The 20,068-nt window shown below is 45.4% G+C and overlaps 1 protein-coding gene across 1 annotated transcript in view; it reads right to left on the bottom strand.

The window, feature by feature from the left end:
* The window catches only part of LOC140132095 (vomeronasal type-2 receptor 26-like), a 45,474-nt gene that overhangs the window by 10,385 nt on the left and 15,021 nt on the right, over window positions 1–20,068 (bottom strand). The window contains exons 4-6 of the mRNA XM_072150952.1: window positions 15,950–16,729; window positions 13,251–13,484; window positions 7,534–7,657 (exon numbers count right to left, since the gene is read on the bottom strand). Coding sequence (XP_072007053.1) covers window positions 7,534–7,657; window positions 13,251–13,484; window positions 15,950–16,729 — 1,138 coding nt within the window. The remainder of the gene's footprint in view (window positions 1–7,533; window positions 7,658–13,250; window positions 13,485–15,949; window positions 16,730–20,068) is intronic.

Raw genomic sequence — 20,068 nt, 5'->3', positions numbered from 1 at the left:
AAAGGAAGCACACTACTATGCCAGATGAGATGACACTGAGTTATTGCCTAATAGAAATCCAACCCCTACTGAATTTTGCCACTTCAGCCTTTGCTATGGATATGTGCGCCACTAAGCGCAGAACACAGCGGTCGCAAGTCTCACTACAAATTGCTCAGAATTGGCAAGTACATGCACTGCAGAAACTACAGCCACCAGCAGATCAACCAGAAATCAAATATATAGAACGCTACTGTAGGCTTCAAGAAGCTATTTGTATTCTCCTATGGCTATTTTCTAGCCAAGTATCAAAGGAAGCACACTACTATGCCAGATGAGATGACACTGAGTTATTGCCTAATAGAAATCCAACCCCTACTGAATTTTGCCACTTCAGCCTTTGCTATGGATATGTGCGCCACTAAGCGCAGAACACAGCGGTCGCAAGTCTCACTACAAATTGCTCAGAATTGGCAAGTACATGCATTGCAGAAACTACAGCCACCAGCAGATCAACCAGAAATCAAATATATAGAACGCTACTGTAGGCTTCAAGAAGCTATTTGTATTCTCCTATGGCTATTTTCTAGCCAAGTATCAAAGGAAGCACACTACTATGCCAGATGAGATGACACTGAGTTATTGCCTAATAGAAATCCAACCCCTACTGAATTTTGCCACTTCAGCCTTTGCTATGGATATGTGCGCCACTAAGCGCAGAACACAGCGGTCGCAAGTCTCACTACAAATTGCTCAGAATTGGCAAGTACATGCACTGCAGAAACTACAGCCACCAGCAGATCAACCAGAAATCAAATATATAGAACGCTACTGTAGGCTTCAAGAAGCTATTTGTATTCTCCTATGGCTATTTTCTAGCCAAGTATCAAAGGAAGCACACTACTATGCCAGATGAGATGACACTGAGTTATTGCCTAATAGAAATCCAACCCCTACTGAATTTTCCCACTTCAGCCTTTGCTATGGATATGTGCGCCACTAAGCGCAGAACACAGCGGTCGCAAGTCTCACTACAAATTGCTCAGAATTGGCAAGTACATGCACTGCAGAAACTACAGCCACCAGCAGATCAACCAGAAATCAAATATATAGAACGCTACTGTAGGCTTCAAGAAGCTATTTGTATTCTCCTATGGCTATTTTCTAGCCAAGTATCAAAGGAAGCACACTACTATGCCAGATGAGATGACACTGAGTTATTGCCTAATAGAAATCCAACCCCTACTGAATTTTGCCACTTCGGTCTTTGCTATGGATATGTGTGCCACTAAGAGCTAAACACAACGGTAGCAAGTCCCCCTGCTAATTCCTCACAAAATGGTAAAAGATGCAAATTAAAATAAAAAAAGTAGAACGTTATTGTAGCCCTAAGAAGGGCTGTTGGGTTCTTTGAGAATCACTCCTGCCTAACAGTAAGCTAATAGAACACCCTAACGCTTTCCCTGACCAGCAGCAGCTCTCTCCCTAGCGGCATCCAGAGACAGAATGATCCGAGCAGCGCGGCCAGCGGCTAGTCTATCCCAGGGTCACCTGATCTGGCCAGCCAACCACTGCTATCGACGTGTAAGGGTACCACGTCATGCTGGGTGGAGTGCAGAGTCTCCTGGCTTGTGATTGGCTCTGTTTCTGGCCGCCAAAAAGCAAAACGGCGGGAGCTGCCATTTTCTCGAGCGGGCAAAGTATTCGTCCGAGCAACGAGCAGTTTCGAGTACCCTAATGCTCGACCGAGCATCAAGCTCGGACGAGCATGTTCGCTCATCTCTACTTGCAACACAATTTTAAATGTTAAATCCTGCGCTTAGTCCGAATCAGTCGGGTTGTCCGACGGCAACACCCCTGATTTGTGTCGCATGAAAGTCGGAGTGATTGTGCCAAAATCTGATCGCGTGCATCAAAAATCCCAGTTAAATGCGGCGCAAAAAATGTAAAAAGTCGGGAAACCTGATGAAAATGCAGTCTGCGGACCCTTAGTAAATGTACTTCAATAAGTTACATAGGTTTGATATATAAAAATCCTAAACAGTTAGCAAATATCATGTATTAGGGGGCAAACCCATAGTCAATGGACAATATCTGCATCTCCTTGACCATATTTGGGGAAATCTAATGATTGGAAGGTCCCAATCGGGAAACCTCCAGCTGGGGAAATGTAAGTTCTATGTACATTTCTGTGAATCTAGCTGACAGAACTGTCAAGGACTCCCTCCTAGCCCACTTGTCCCTCTTCCGGCGCTGTATTCAGTGCTGAGATATGGGGATGGGCCAGACCAGAAGCCAAATTTCTGTGTCCCTGTAAACAAACAGGGGCATGGACCAACGAGAGGGCAGCACGGGACCCCAGGAGCCATGGAGCGGGTGAGTACAGCTTTCTTTTCTGCAAACTTATCACCCCAGCCTGCTAGTTTTTTTTAGAGTCGGACAACCCCTTTAGCTGTCCTGCTGCCCACTAACATGTATTACCCTGTGCGGACAACTACATCATCTGGGAGCAGTGATTGGTTGTCATGGTAGTCAGGGTTCTTTCCAAAACTCAGAGGCTCTAGCCTGTTCTGTAATGGCCTGCCCCTGGTTACAGCAGCACTGCAGTATATTGTCTGAGCCTAGGGGGGGCATGGAATAAATAAATAAACCTACATAAAATTAAACAAATATAATCTTATCCCATGTCCAAAAATGCCAGATTTATCAAAACCTACAAACTGTTATCCAATTCCTTGAAAGCTCTAATAGAAAATTGTCCGAAATGTCCAATCATCACTTTTTTCCCCACTGAATCACTGCTTTAATTATCTTACCACCCATCTAACTTTTTTGTACTTACAGAACGAAAGAACTTTTGTAGGATTTTTGTACCTATTTTCATAGTCCTTAAGAACTACAAAGTAGATTGCTATTTTTAAAACCCCTTTTTAATCATTTATTGCCCCTTTTGCTAATCCTCGAGGGGCCTGATTTAGCATGTCTACATTTGTTAAATTATCATATAGATAGAAGATATCACAGTATCATCTCCCAGTAGCTGCTGTGTATCCTGAAGTGCAGGCATGACTTTGGGAAATTTACCCTTTTCAAATTGAACGTCTTAGCTTCACCAACCTGTCATTGATTTTTATAGTTGTAAAGTAATAATATTGTCGTTAGAGATGAGTGGACCCAGGTTGGGTTCGGCATTGTTCTTTGGTATTGTTATCTCTAATTCAGAGGGCTTTATATACATTAACATTTAATCAAGTTCTGGATTGTTAGAAATAGCAAGATCCAAAAAGCAATGAGTCTGTAACATCTGTGCTCGGTGGGGCTTCACCATCACAGCTTTGGGTTCATGGAGAACTGGGCTGACTTTTCTGTCGGCTACAGGCTCTACAGTAGGGATGGGCTGCACCTCAATGGGGAGGGGGCCGCTGTTTTGGGAGAATAAATCGCCAGAAGGTTGGAGGAGTGTTTAAACTGGAGACCTGGGGGGAGGGCAACTACACTTGTGCAGGGCAAATAGACAGTGTAGATAGAGAGCTGGGAAGAGTCATAGTCCATGGGGGAGGAAGGGGGGCTGGAATGAGATTGGGGAATAAGGAAAAAAGGAATACGGACAGGGAAAACCATAAAAAGTGCATGTACACAAATGCCAGAAGCCTCACAAACAAAATGGAGGAACTGGAACTCATGATGTTGGAGCGGAAATATGATATAGTGGGTATCAGCGAGACATGGCTGGACAGTAGCTATGACTGGGCTGTTACTATTGATGGTTAAAGTTTTTTTTAGAAAGGATCGTATAAATAAAAAAGGGGGAGGGGTTTGTTTATATGTGAATTCTTGCCTCAAGCCCGTCCTGCGAGATGACATCAGTAACGCAAATGTGGAGTCCCTATGGGTGGAGATAAGGGGAGGGAAAAAGAATAATAAAATATTACTAGGGGTTTGTTATAAGGCTCCAAATATAATGGAGGCAGCAGAGGAAATGCTGATAAGTGAAATGGATGTGGCTTCAAAGCACAGGGAAGGACTTGTCATGGGGGACTTCAATTACCCAGATATCGACTGGGGGGCAGAAACCTGCAGGTCCTTCAAAGGCAGCAGGTTCTTGTCAACAACAAAAGACAATTACCTGTCGCAAGTAGTCCTGGTGCCAACAAGAGGGGGGCACTGCTGGACCTTATCCTAACCAACAGACCTGATAGGGTATCAAAACTACAGGTTGGGGGGAACCTGTGTAATAGTGATCATAATATCATTGATTTTGTATTACGCTTTACTAAGAGCATAAGGGAAGGGACAACAAACACTCTAAACTTCAGGAGGGCAAATTTTCAGCAACCTTAAGGGAAGACCTTAAAGGCATAGACTGGGACAATGTTCTCAAAGACAAAAGCCCCCCAAAAATGGGACTTTTTCTCATATATTCTAAAAAAGTCTGGTGAGAAACACATACCTTATGGGGAAAAGCATAAGAGGAACAAGAAAAAGCCTATGTGGCTAACTAGTCTTGTAAGGAAAGCAATAAGCGAGAAAGATAAGGGTTTGAGGTGCTAAAACGTGAAGGTAGCGATGAGGCATTACAGGATTATAAAGAGAAAAATAAATCCTGTAAAAAGCAGATAAAGGCTGCAAAAATAGAGACTGAGAAAAAAATTGCCAGGGAGAGCAAAAATAATCCCAAATTATTTTTCAAGTATATAAATGAAAAGAAACTAGAACTGAGATTGTGGGTCCCCTTAGAAATAACATGGGGGTCATGGTGGAAGGAGATGAGGAAAGGGCCAATCTACTGAACGTTGCCTTCTCAACTGTCTTTACCCAGGAAAATCCCCTGGTGGAAGACATGATGAGGAATAATGTAAATTCTCTTTGAAATGTCAACAGTTTAACCCAGAAAGAGGTATGGCACTGCCTCGCAACCACTAAGATAGATAAGTCACCGGGGCCAGATGGCATACACCCCCGGTTTCTGCATGAACAATGTACAGTGATAGACCGTTATTTTTAATATTTGAAGATTCACTGAGGACTGGTTATGTTCCACAGGACTGGCGCATAGCAAATGTGGTACCGATATACAAAAAAGGATCAAAAAGCGATCCTGGAAACTACAGACCTGTGAGTCTAACTGCTGTGGTGTGGAAAATATTTGAGGGGTTTGTTAGAGATGCTATCCTCGAGTATTTCACTGTGCATAACCTTATAACCCAGCATCAGTATGGGTTTATGAGAGATCGGTCCTGTCAGACCCATCTGATTGGTTTCTACGAGGAGGTAAGTTCAAGACTGGACCTGGGGTACGCTATGGATGTTGTATATCAGGACTTTTCAAAGGCATTTGACACCGTGCCACATAAAAGGTTGGTATATAAAATGAGACTGCTGGGAATAGGAGAAAATCTGTGTATTTGGGTAAGTAATTGGCTTAGTGATAGAAAACAGAGGGTCATCATTGATGGCACATTCTCAGATTGGGTTGATGTTACTAGTGGAGTGCCACGGGGGTCAGTATTGGGGCCACTTCTTTTTAATATTTTTATTAATGACCTTGTAGTGGGTTTACACCGTCAAAGTTCAATATTTGCAGATGAAACTAAGCTGTGCAAAGTAATAAATACTGAGGTCGATAGTTTAGCATTATAGATGGATTTGTAGAAGCTTGAGGAGTGGGCAGAGAAATGGTTGATGATGTTTAATGTAGATAAATGTAAAGTAATGCACTTGGACCATGGAAACAGAAAGTATAATTATGTTCTAAACAGTCAATTACTTGGTAAAACTGGAGCTGAAAAGGACTTGGGGGGTATTGGTGGATGGTAAACTTAATTTTAGTGACCAGAGCCAGGCGGCTGCTGCCAAAGCAAATACAATTATGGGATGTATCAAGAGAGGAATAGATTCTCATGATAAAGTCATAGTTTTGCCCTTATACAAATCCCTGGTCAGACCACACATGGAATATTGTGTACAGTTTTGGGCACCAGTGTATAAAAAGGATGTAGTAGAGCTGGAACAGGTGCAGAGGAGAGGAACCAAGATTAAAAGGGGAATGGGGGGATTAGAATATCCTGACAGATTACAAAACTTGGGATTATTCAGTTTAGAAAAAAGACGACTGAGGGGAGACCTCATTACAATGTACAAATACCTGAATGGACAGTACAAGGATCTCTCCAAAGATCTTTTTATACCTAGGCCTGTGACCAGGACAAGGGGGCATCCACTGCGCCTGGAGGAGAGGCGATTTTACCATCACTATATACAGGGAGCATCCTCTACACCTAGAGGGGAGGAGGTTCTACCATCACCATAGACAGGGGGCATCCTCTACACCTAGAGGGGAGGAGGTTCTACCATCACCATAGACAGGGGGCATCCTCTGCACCTACAGGAGAGGTAATTCTACCATCACCATATACAGGGAGCATCCTCTACACCTAGAGGGGAGGAGGTTCTACCATCACCAGTGACAGGGGGCATCCTCTACACCTAGAGGAGAGGAGGTTCTACCATCACCATAGACATGAGACATCCTCTACACCTAGAGGAGAGGAGGTTCTATCATCACCATAGACAGGGGACATCCCCTACACCTAGAGGGGAGGAGGTTCTACCATCACCATAGACAGGGGGCATCCTCTGCACCTACAGGAGAGGCGATTCTACCAACACCATAGACAGGGGGCATCCTCTACACCTAGAGGAGAGGCGATTCTACCATCACCATAGACAAAGGTTCTTTACTGTACGAGCAGTGAGACTGTGGAACTCTTTGCCGCAGGAGATTGTTATGGCGGACTCTATGTGCATGTTCAAGAGAGGCCTGGATGCCTTTCTGGAGAGAAAAAATATCATGGGTTATGGGGATGTGCTGGACCGTGCCCTCTCCTAAGCACCGTATTTGCAATCTATTGTGCAATCTTGGTGCATGAACTCCGACAATCCTAATTGTTGCTCTTACTAACTCTTTTACTGTTTCTCCCTACTAATCAGCCTTTTATTATTAAATTTTTCGCACCACCTAGCGCATTCTCAAGCCGTTGACCCAGGTCTTGAGGATTTTGCACAGTTGGGTGAAGGCCACGTATCTTCTTTGATTTGATGTGGGCTGAATATTTGTGTTGTTTCACGTAACGGCTCCATATCATAGATTATATCCCCATCCGGCTGAAGGCACCTCGACTAAAGTGGATGCTACCGGGAATTCTTTCTTCACTTCCACAGTAAACTTTCCCTCTATGATATAAATAATGAAAGAACATGATGAAAGCGGCCAACACGGAGCCCGCCCCAAATCACTGTCAGTGTAGATTATACATCCAGGCATCAGGATTATGTTATTGTAACTTTCTGGATTGGGAATAGATCACTTTTTCCAATGATAATAATCTGATGACTTAATCAGTTTGGATCAATCATTTCTGAAATATTTAGCACCAGGTGACGCCGTGTGCCGCACTTTGCGCCACTCGTATACGATTCTGGTTTTCTCTATAATGTGACTAGAACATTTCATTCATCAGATCACTGAGACAAACGTCTGCACAGAACATGTACCTGATGTATTGGACACTTCTCCCTCTGAGCAGGGGGCGCAGTTATAGCAGCAGACGTGATGTCGCCCTGTCGGAGTCTTCCGAAATCCTGGAGAACACGGATCATTACACCGGGACTCCGGAATCTTACATAGAAATGAAAATGTCATCAGCAAATGAGGCCAAGAACTTTATGATAACGAGATTATTTCTCTGACTTTTAATCGTTATTAATGCTGCTAGAATACAAATCAGATGTGCATTAGTAATAACATAGAAAAAGTTACAGGGAAGATACAAGCGAATGTACAATTATATAAGAATTCATGCTATTATAGATATATACTGTACTGGCCGGGATAGTAAATGACTACTCTTATCTATAAGAAAATAGAATGGGTTAACAAAACATATTTTAGCTCTATCTATATCTATCTATTAATCTATCTATATCTACAAGTCTATCTTTATCTTTACCTATATTTATCTTTATCTATTTACCTATCTCTATCAAATTACCTCACACATAAAATGTTTTATACTAATTACAGGCAGTCCCCTACTTAAGAACACCCAACTTACATACAACCCCTAGTTACAAACGGACCTCTGGATTTTGGTAATTTGCTGTACTTTAGCCCTAGGCTTCAATAAACAGCTTTAACAGTTATCAGAGGCGTCTGCAATTAAGCGTCATTGTTAATCCTGGTTCTTATGACAACCCAACATTTTTAAAATCCAATTGTCACAGAGACCAAAAAATTTTTGACTAGGGTTACAATAATAAAGTATACAGTTCTGACTTACATACAAACTCAACTTAAAGAGGACCTGTCACCCCGAAAATTACCCCCACCAAATGTGCCCCTCCATAATCCTCTCCTCAGCCCCTTTCTCCCCAGCCAGTTTTTAAAATTTATTTGTTGTAAGTTGATTTAAACCGATCCGACCTCTTACTAAATAAGGACAACAGGCCAAAGGATATATTCCCGGACCTACCCCTCCATGCCTACAAGCAGCCACCAAATATGAGGAATCTCCTGGTAGGAAGTGCCCTCTCACCACCAACACAGACGGGCACTTTTCCCTGCCACAACAGAAGATGCAAGACTTGTGCCCATGTTCTATCATCAAGCACAGTCCACATCCCTAACACACAACAGGAGTATAACATCCCCAACACACAACAGGAGTATAACATCCCCAACACACAACAGGAGTATAACATCCCGGGCACATTCTCCTGTAGATCCTCCGATGTTGTGTACATGATACTGTGCATGAGGTGTCACACAAATAATATATACATTGGGGAGACCCAACAAAAACTTCAGAGAAGCATAAATTCTCACAGACACACCATAAGCGAGGGGATGAACACCTGTGGGAAAACACTTTTCTACACCAGGCCCCAGCGAGAAGGATTTAAAGGTCCTAATACTTAATGGTGACTTTAAGAATAACAAAGAAAGGAAAACCTGGGAGTTCAAGCTGATGATGACCTTCCAGTCACTGACACAAGGCCTCAATATTGCACCTGGGTTTATGGCTCACTACATGGACTCACATCAATCCCCACAAGAGACTGACTCCAGACCCTGCCACCCTAGGCCACCCCCTGACTCCAGACCCTGTCATCCTAGGCTACCACCTGACTTCAGACCCCTGCCATACTAGGCCACCCCCTGACTCCAGACCCTGTCATTCAAGGCCACCCCCTTACTACAGACCCCTGCCATCCTAGGCTACCCCTGATTCGAGACCCTGCCATCCTAAGTCACCCCCTGACTCCAGACCCCTGCCATCCTAGGTCCCCCCCTGACTCCAGACCCCTGCCATCCTAGGCCACCCCCTGACTCCAGACCCCTGCCATCCTAGGCTACCACCTGACTCCAGACCCCTGCCATACTAGGCCACCCCCTGACTCCAGACCCTGTCATCCTAGGCCACCCCCTTACTCCAGACCCCTGTCATCCTAGGCTACCCCCGATTCAAGACCCTGCCATCCTAGGTCACCCCCTGACTCCAGACCTCTGTCATCCTAGGCCACCCCCTTACTCCAGACCCCTGCCATCCTAGGTCACCCCTGACTCCAGAAACCTGCCATCCTAGGTTACCACCTGACTCCAGACCCCTGCCATCATAGGCCACCCCCTGACTCCAGACCCCTGCCATCCTAGCCTACCCACTGATTCGAGACCCTGCCATCCTAGGTCACCCCTGACTCAAGACCCCTGTCATCCTAGGCCACCCCCTGACTCCAGACCCCTGTCATCCTAGGCCACCCCCCCATCACCCTTCTCTGTGTAACATAACCTCCTGTTTTATTGCCCAGCCTTATCTTAATTGAGTCTCACCATATCTACTAATTATCTTATTGTGACATCCCTCAAATTTTGTGTTTTTCTCTCATTGCTTAACCCCTAGGGGACTCAGCCTATTTTGGCCTAAAGGACGCGGACCCATTTTTCAAATCTGGCCTGTGTCACTATAAGTGGTTATAGCTTTGGAACGCTATGAGATATCCAGGGGATTTTGACATTGTTTTCTCGTGACACATTGTACTTCAAATTAGTTTAAAAATTTGGATGAAATCTTTTGCGTTTAGTTATGAAAAAAAACAAAATTTGGCAAAAATTTTGAAAAATTCTTTATTTTCAACGTTCTAAATTCTCTACTTTTGATGCAGATAGTCAAAGCACCCAAATAAATTCATAACTTACATTTCCCAAATGTCTGCTTTATGTTGGCATGGTTTTTTAAGATTCCACATATTTTACTAGAATGTTATGAGGCTCAGAATTTGGGTGCCATTTTTCACATTTTTTACAAATCGCCAAAACCCGTACTTAGATGGACCTGCTCAACTTCTAATTGACACCGAGAGGCCTAAATAATAGCGAGACTCATAAATTACCCCATTGTGGAAACTACACTCCTCAACGTATGAAAAACCACTTTTAAGAAGTTTGTTAACAGTTTACGTGTTTTATAGGGGTTAAAACAAAACGGAGGTGGAGTCTGCAAATTGTAATATTTTTTCACAATACACTCATTTTGGGTGGAAAATTAAACATTTAAAATGGATTAAATGAAAAAAGGCTCCACAAAGTTTGATACCCAATTTCTCCCGAGTACACGGATACCCCATATGTGCTGGTAACCTGCTGTATGGGCGCACGGCCGGGCACAGAAGGGAAGGAGGCGCCATCCAGATCAGATTTGCTATGTCACATTGTACAGGCTATAATTTTTTTCTTTTTTTTATTGAGGACCTATAGGGGCTTATTTCTTTTGCCACATGAGATGCACTTTTCTAATACATAATTTTGGAGCCTCTATAGCTAATTGGTGAGATTTAATTAACTCTTTGTTGGTGGAGGAAATGAAAATCAACAATTTTTAGGAAAATTTTTATGTGTTTTTTTTTTTGGCCGTTAACCAAACCATAAAAATAGTATATTATTTTTATTCAATCGGTCGCCACGATTATGAAAATACTTCATTTATATATTTTTAATATTTTACCATTTTTACTGTATAAAAAGTAATTTGGCAAAATTGTTGTTAATTTTAGCATCACCGTCTTTCATATGTATAACTTTTTTATTTTTCACCTCACAAATCTGTTTAAGGGCTTATTTTATGCGAGAATGATTGCTCTTTTTAGTGGTCTTATTTTAGATTGCGTAACTTTTTAAAATCACTTTTTTTAGAGCATTTTTAAAGGGCATTAATAAAAAATCATCTTTTTCAGAGAGAGTTTTTTTAGGTTGTTTTTTACGGGGTTCACTTTGCGGATCTAATAACGATTCTGTTTTATTATGCAGATTGTTACGGACGCAGGGATACCAAATATGTGGGGGTTTTGTGTATTTTATTCAATTGTACTGAATAAAAACTAATTTGGAGAAAATCTTATTCATTTTAGCATCACCATCTTTTTATATGCATAACTTTTTTATTTTTTGGCTGACAAATCTTGTTAGGGGCTTATTTTTTGCGAACAATATTCCTGATGTCAATATGAAGTGTCTTGAATTCTCGTGGCGGCTCTTCGAAGTTGGCCAAGTGTGTCGTGTACAATATGTAATCATTATTCCCATCTTTCAGGAGAGCCCAATTCATTAAACTCCACTGGGAACGTACTTCACCTCTTTTGTTAAAGACAATAAACAGTTGTTCTTTTTAGTGGGCTTATTTTAGAGTGCATAAAATTTTTTAAATCACTTTTTAGAGCATTTTTTATAGGGTGTTAATTAAAAATTATCTTTTTTCGGAACGTTTTTTGCGTTTTTTTCCTCTGGCGTTTACCGTGCGGGTCCAGTAACAATTCTGTTTTATTATGCAGATTGTTACAGACGCGGCAATACCAAATATGCAGGTTTTTTTTTGTGTTTTTATGTTTTTTATACTTTATTAAGTGTTTTTATGGGAAAGTGACATTTTAGGGGCTTATATTTTATGTATTTATTTTTTATTTATTATAATGTGTAGTGTTAACTGTTTTTGCATTTTTTTACTTATACATACTTGAACTTAAACCAGTGATGCTCTGATTCTCTGATGCTCTGATCACTGGTTTAAGTCCAATACACTGCTCTACAATACTATTTTATTGTAGAGCAGTGTAAACTGTCTGAGCAAGCTTGCGCATGCTCAGACAGTTTGCAGTCAGACCCGGAAGGGGTCTGGCTGCCATGGAAACCGGGCAGCTCCGGGGCACATGCCAGTCCTCGGAGCTGCCCGGAGGAGGATCGGATCCCCCGGTAAGCGGCACGGGGGATCCGATCCACAGCAGGAACACCCTTACACGCATGACCGCGGCGTGTAAGGGGTTAACACCCGCGATCGGAGTCGGCTCCGATCGCGGGTGTTACAGCGCGGTGTCAGCTGTGATAGACAGCTGACAGCCGCTGCTTCTGGTACCGGCTCCGTTCGTGAGCCGGTCCCAGAAGCTGGACGTTATACTATGTCCCGGTGCGCTAAGCATCTAGCCCCGGGGACGTAGTATAACGTCGTGGTGCGCCTAGGGGTTAATTTGTATCCATGCCTGAAGAAGAGGCCTGTGTGCCCTGAAATCTTGCGCCAAATATAATTTTTCTGGTCAGCCAATAAAGGTCTCCCTTAAGCACTTTTGTAGTTTTTACACAAAAGTATTTACATCAGATTTTTTATTTTTTCCTGGCTAACACGGTACGTCAACAATTTTCTCAACATACTTTAGTTGAATTTGTCAGAACTATATTTTTTAATTGTAACTCCAGACCATTTTTTTTTGTACCAGTGACAATTAGATTTTTCAATTTTTTGCTGTAATTGGGGTAAGGATTAGCAATGAAACTTAATTACAGTCACCTCACAGCTGATCTTTGCAGCCTGGGACTAAAGTAAAGCATCCAGAGACCCTAACCAGAGATCACAGTGGTCAGAGAGGTCTGTCTGTAACTAGGGGTCTTCTGTAAGTCAGCTGTCCCTAAGTCGGGGATCGCTTGTAATAAGCTTCTCACATGGTAAATATGGATTCTATGTGATTTTTGTATAATATTTATACATACTATTTTGTTTTCTTTTATGTCCCATGGGGCCAATGTGGTGGTAGCCGCAGGGAATGGGAAACTGTGCACATTAACAATCGTAATATTGACTGGTACGCGGTGCACCCATTAATAATTAATATCAGTTTCTTCTTATATAAAAATTACATTATATAAAGTTTAGTTCATCATTGGTCCTTACTCTGTTTTTTTTCCAAACAATATTCCTGATGTCAATATGAAGTGTCTTGAATTCTCGTGGCGGCTCTTCGAAGTTGGCCAAGTGTGTCGTGTACAATATGTAATCATTATTCCCATCTTTCAGGAGAGCCCAATTCATTAAACTCCACTGGGAACGTACTTCACCTCTTTTGTTAAAGACAATAAATTCTCCACTATGATCAATGTAGGCCACTCTCTGGACATACTTAGAAAGCTGGAAAAAAGCAAAAAAGTTGTGGAACACATTGCTGAGATTGCTGAGCCTTGCATTTATTTTGGACTCCTGTGCTTTACATCGGGTTCTCTTTTCACTATTGTTAGTGAAAAGAACGTAAATGCACTGGCAATCAGGCAGTGACAATCTCCCAGTGCTCAGGGTTCACTGTTCTGATGCCCAGAATTCGGACTATTTCATCACACAATTACCGAGTATACTCGTGTATAAGCCAAGTTTTTCAGCTAATACACGAGTCAATAAAAAAAATAAACTTACATACTCACTTTCCGAGCATCAGGGGTGCCGGAAGGTGAGTATGAAAGTTTATTTTTTTTTGTGCTGGGCAAACTGAGGGCTAACTGGCTACTAAAGGGGGCTGGCTGGCTACTAACAGGGGCTTGCTGGGTATACACTACTGGGGGCTTGCTGGGTATATACTGGGAGGCTGTGACCAATGCATTTCCCACCCTGGGCTTATACTCGAGTCAATATGTTTTCCCAGTTTTTGGTGGTAAAATTAGGGGCATCGGCTTATACTCGGGTCAGCTTATTCTCGGGTATATTAAAAAAGTATCATGTGCCCTTCCCTCACAGTTGTCTTGACTTTACCTAAAACCCTGTTTCTCGTTGCTCTTCTACTCTAAAGAGATGCCCTGGAATGTCTTCTTCAGACAAGGTATCAAGTGGTGTCAGTCTGTACTAATGTACTAAGTGTACTAAGTGTACACTCAGCCTACACTCAGCTCTTATTCATCCAAAACTAGAGGTGTCAGTGGGGGATCAGTAGGTACTTTCCACAATGGAAATACAACCACATCTTGCCGGATTTAAGTTAAACCGGGACAAAGCCAAAATGGAAAACATGATGGAAAAGAAGCTGATGTTGTAGTTGTTATTAGTATTCCAAGTTACCAACCCGGCCATTGCTCCCCGCGTATCACACGAGTCCCAGCGTACCTCTGGACTGTGGCTTTACTGCTGATTCTGTTGTAAATGTAAAAAGTGTAGAACCTACAAGCCGTCAGGGCGAAACTCTGAGACAGGCAGCAGCTGAATGTGTGTTTTATGTTTATTAAACCGGCTTCGGAGCAGTGACCGCGCAGCCACAGACCTGCTGTTCTGCGCATGCACAGACGGCAGGCTTAATGGATGAGCGTGTGCCGCTCCTCATAGCAGCGCAACAAAGATTTCTGGTAGGAGGATCAAAGAGGCTACTCCACGCCCTAGTAGCCTGTTTACAAAATTTACATATTAGGGAATTAAAAGTTATTAAAAGATTGCAGGGACCTGAGGATTAGGCCTTAAAAGGGCTATCTTCACGTCCTGTTGATGCACCTACCACTCGATCTACCTTTATAGGTAGATCAGTGATGGTAGGTTTCTTTTAAAGGCCTTTTTATGTACAACTTTTGTGAGTATAATAATAAAAAAGTGGTGCAAATAATTCTGTTGCACTAGTGCCCTCTTATTTATCCTCGGAGGAACTAACTGACCGAACAGTCGCTGGACCTCCGACGAGAGCAGTGTGGTTGCTGAGCTGGTAAATGTTTTCTGAGCCGGATGAATATGGTCAATTAGCATCACGTAGGGGTTTATATGCCGTTGATTGTATATCCAGCCTTATGATGTATCTTCTGACTAGGCTGAAATGCGTTTTAAAGGGGTTGTCCACTTTAAGCACTGTCACGGGTAGTCCCGCGACCCATATCGTGGGTCGCGGGCTCACCCGTGCCGCCAGCGCGTCTCACCTGGCCCGGCTCCCTCCCCTCCGCGGTCCACACGCGTCCCCGACTGCTAGGGCGCGCTCGCGGCTCCTTCTCAAGTTTTAAAGCGCGCCATTAATTGGTGCTGGCCATATTGCCCAATTCTATATAAGCCTGCCTCTTCGTGCAAGCCCTCCCGGATCTTTGTGCCTCACAGCCTGAGAGAAAGCTTTACTGAGATTAGCCTGCGTTCCTGTGTCACCTGCGTTCTTGTGTCCCTCTGTGTTCCTGTGTTACCTGAGCTCCTCCGTGTTTCCGTGTACCAGTGATCCTCCATGCTGCTGTCCTGTGTGCTGTGTTCCTGTACGCCTCTGCTTGGACCTCCTGTTGCTGACCCCGGATTGAACCCTGAGGTTGCATCTCTGCCGCCTGTCCTGACCCTGTGCCCGGACTTTGACCACGAGATTGATTGCCGTTCTTGTACCTCAACCTTGGCCGCCACTCCAGACAAGTCACGCCTGAGGAACGACCTGGTGGTACCACGCCGCAACTTGTTTAACCCGCTTTGTGGCGGGCTCTGGTGAAAACCGGGTACCACTTAGACTCCGGTCCCAGGTAGTGGCTTGAGTCATTGTCTGCAGTGGTCCAGTGGATCCACAACCCGCAAGCCTGACAAGCACATTGATCTTTCCTTATACTGTAGGACTGATGTGTGAGGCTCTACAAAGGATTGCATTGCCCGTCCCTTTTATTACTTACTTTTTGTCTCAGTCCATATCTCCAGGAACCAGTTCTTCTTTGTACAATTCTGTTTAAAGCGTTAGCCAGAATATACACAGACGTGTACACAAAGTACAAGTTATTATCCTTATATCGCACTTGTGGGAACTCATACTCCTCAGTGCAGTTGACCGCATCATTGGCTCCGTGTATCTGCTGGAATAAATGATTTTTATAGTGATTTTTTGTCAAGCAATTGAAAAGGAAGTACCAGAGATCCTCCAGAAGGGGGTCATCAGGACGGGTCAGAGGGTTCACATTTTGACAGACATTAAAATTAGGAATTTGTTTCCTGGGCAGCATAAACATAAAGCTACAGTTGATCACTTTAGTAAATGTCATTCCAAAATCAAGTGAATTAATCCAAGACTCGTGAAAGATGAATGTGATATTTTCCATTTGCACCTCAGAGAGGGATACGCCATACTTTATGTAATAAAGACCACAAACCACTACAACTTCAGCCTGTGATTGGCTCATCTTGGCCATCCTCATTGTATTCACTTTGTGATTCTCCTTTTCTAATTTGATGATATAGTCTATACAGATCCCACGCTCATTCATCATGTTACTAAGTACAACCGACTCTCCCTCTCCAATCCCTCCCTCTGGTGTGATGATGCCAACCCAATTCCAACCAAAATACTCCAGACACTTGACGATAGCTTCATAGCGGAGCACATCATTAGAAGCAATGTGAAATAGTGTTGGGTGTGAGACTCTATCAGTCAGGAGAGGGTCAGCGGGTCCATAATTCATCTACAAAAACAAAAAATTTTTAAAAATGTTGTCCAGGGGGTCTCTTGTATGATGTGCAACACCCTCGCCGATGCAATGGCGAGGTAGTGCTTGCGAATACGTCCCACCTGTAGGTAACACCACATTACACTACATGGTCCTTATAGGATAAAAGGGGAAATTGCAGTGGTTAATCCTGCCTGGCAAGGCAGATGTTAATTTGTGATGTAATTATGTCAACCAATGTATGTGTTACATCCTGTGCTCTGTAAGCTGAGATGTGATTGGAGGAGCAGCCACCACCTGACAAAAGGGAGGTAACAAAACCTCCTGGCCAGGAATGTTCTAGAGAGAAAGGGGATTCTAAGTGAGAGAGATTCCAGTGTAGGAGAATCCTAGTGAGTGAGTGAGTGAGTAATCTCAGCCTAGCCCCTGCCTGAAGTGGAGCTAATAGCTAGGTAGTGAGGAAAGGGGTATCATCCTACCTTCAAGGGTGATACCTGAAGATATCCAGGACAAGCTGAAGCTTCCTATTAGGACACAGCTGCCTCCCAGCCTGCCCTCTACATCCAGGCTGGTGATCTACATCCTGTGGCTCCCTCCAAATACCTCTCCAGTACTCCACCTGTTAAAGACACGTTTTCTGCAGTTCCTGCCGGTTGCAATAAACGAACTGTAAGTTGTTTTCTTCAACTTCTGTCTCCGTCTGGTCCCTGCTACTACAACTACCATCATCTCCGGCACCCTGTCCATCACCCAGAGACTCACACTCGGGCCATTAAGGGGTTGCCCCAGGGAGATCCGCTATAGCAGCCTCTCCCTCATCTTTTCTTGCCAACACCACCCTGCTGGAGACCTGCCAGGCTGTAGGACAGCCCTCCGGTTCCCCCGTACCAAGCACCGTGACAATAGCGTGCTTAGGCCGCAACCGCCAGCCACTCCGGTACTGCGGGCCCGGCTGTCTCCAGGCCTCACCTTTAAGGCTAGGCCCCGGTGGGGGATGTTGCAAGTGGCGTCACGAACAGGATTGATACTTCTGTGCCTTATTACGGCATTAAAGACTTTCTTCTTTTGAAAAGACTGTGCTGCCTAACCCTGCTGCCATCCGGGTTAGGCCTAGGGACTTGTGCGTTTCTGGAATGAACTGTGTTATACTGCTGCCACGTGCGGTCGAGCGCCGCTCCCGCACTCCAGAGGTTAATCCTGGCAAGAACTGTACCAGCTCTGCTACATCCGGCGCTGCCGCGCCCGAAGATTTTTACCTCAGGAACTGTGGCGCAGCAAATAATTCAAGCCCGCCAAAACCTTCACTGGCGGGAAACCCAGGTGACGCATCAAGCTCCACCCACGCGCGAAGGGCGCGAACCCCGCCTCCTGTGGCGCAGGAAAAATTAGAGCCCGCCACAGCTCTTGGCGGGAAGGACTTGGACTCCTCCCACTGGCTCGAGGCGGACTTCCTGCCCTGCCTCAGAGAAGCGCCAGAACTGGAGTGGACTTTGGACAGAGAGGACAACGCCATGTGGGGTCCTCCGCCTCTCCCTCCTGTGGAGCGTCCGGAGTTTTACGAGGTCCTAGAGACTATGGTGGTGGTCTCTGCGCAGCCTGTCCGAAGACCCTCCGCTGGACATCGGCTGCACCGAGGATTGACTCGGGCCTTCGTCACCAGGACATGCTACCAAACGGTGACGCAGTACCAAATCCCACCCGGGCGGTTCCTCGTCCCTATCCCGGCTACCATCCCGGTACCGCGGGTCCACGTGGAGGCGCCACGTGGGGAGGCCCCGACTCCTGCTGAGCCAACGCCTGGGCCTAGTGTGGCCGCTCCACCTGCTCCGAGGCCTACTACTCCTGCTGCGCGGCCTGCTAGCCCCGCTGTAGTGGTTCCTGACCCTCCGGTGGTTCCTGCTCCTGTTCCGGCACCTACCTGTCGTCCAAGGAGATCCGAACCTGAACCGGAGCCGCGAGCCCCAGCACCGAAACCTCCGCAGCCTCAAGGCCGAGGTGAGGCCGCCCGTCGGCGACTCCGAGACGCTGTCTCGGACCAGCGACGCCGAGAGAAGGAGGCCCAGCGGTATATGGCCGGCCGATCTACAGCTGGAGCTTGGGTCGAGAAGAATCGCACCACCGGCATGGTCCGGTTCTTCGACAAGCGGAAGGGCTATGGCTTCGCCACCCAGGACTACACCGGCCGGGAAGTATTTATACCCCGCCGGTCTGTCAAGAGGCCTGATCTGCCAGAGAGCCTGCACAACCTGAAGCCGGGAGAGTGCATCGAGTTCTCCCTGCAGGAAGGACCTCGAGGACCCTGGGCGGCTGGCGTGATCCGGATCCCCGATTCCGACGAGGACCGTTACTTCCCGCAGGACGACTGGTATGAGGACGACGAGTGGCCGGAGTCTCCGAACACCTCTTCCTCCTCGGCTGCAAGTCCCCGGGCGGTGACCCACGTGAATGCCCCATCCACAGTAATTGTGAGTACGGGTCCCATTGCTATCCATGGGCCGGGCATGATCCAGGGCGCCACCCCCACTGTCTCCCCTGCCGGGAGCATTGCCAGGTCCCGCGGCTCTTCTGTGGGAGAAGACATCCCGGCTAGCGAACCTTGTCCGGAGGTTCCATCTAGGCCCGCATCTCCCCTTGCCGGTTACCAATGGGGTGATGACCCGGCCCCGGAAGAACCGGAGCTGGAAGGAGCCGCGGCGCGGCCGTTGGACTCCGTTTATTTTTTCCTGGACCCCTCCGTGGTCCCTGGCTCAGTTGAGCCCCCGGCTGGAACAGCCGACACCCCGGGCGACAGCGCTCCTCCCCCTGAAGGTCCGGAGGATGTTGCTGCACCTGCAGTACCCACTGCTGCCACCGGGTGTCCCCAGCCGGCACCTACTCCCGCTGAGGACGCACAGGATTCCCTGCAGGAGCTGGATCCTGTCTTTGCTGAACCCAGCGATACTGACTAATCCCTGAAGGGCTGTAGCCCTCTCCAGGTACTTTGTACATATTGTGTGTATAGCTCCATTTTCCCCAAAGAGCCAGAGACAGTCCTGAGACTCTTACCCTTATTTATCTCAGTCAAGAGATTATACATTGCCATGTGCTATGATAGCACCTCTTCCTCTGCCACAGCAGAGATTTCTTCAAAGGACTCTGTCCCTCTCCAAATAGAGGAGACCCTTTGCTTCTTCATTGCATTTTTCCCCCACATCAAGGGCTGTACCCAGAAGATGGACTTTGTCACTAGAGACCTTCTGAGAGACTTTTGCCAGATACTCCAGGGAAAAGTTGCTATTGTAATTTATTATCATTTTGCACTTAATGCCTTCCCTCTTAGGTATGGACATTATGTTTGCACTTTTATGCCTTTTC

The sequence above is a fragment of the Engystomops pustulosus genome, chromosome 1, assembly GCF_040894005.1.
Source record: "Engystomops pustulosus chromosome 1, aEngPut4.maternal, whole genome shotgun sequence".
NCBI classification, from domain to species: Eukaryota; Metazoa; Chordata; class Amphibia; order Anura; family Leptodactylidae; genus Engystomops; species Engystomops pustulosus.
This window is presented reverse-complemented; position numbering and strand designations above follow the sequence as displayed.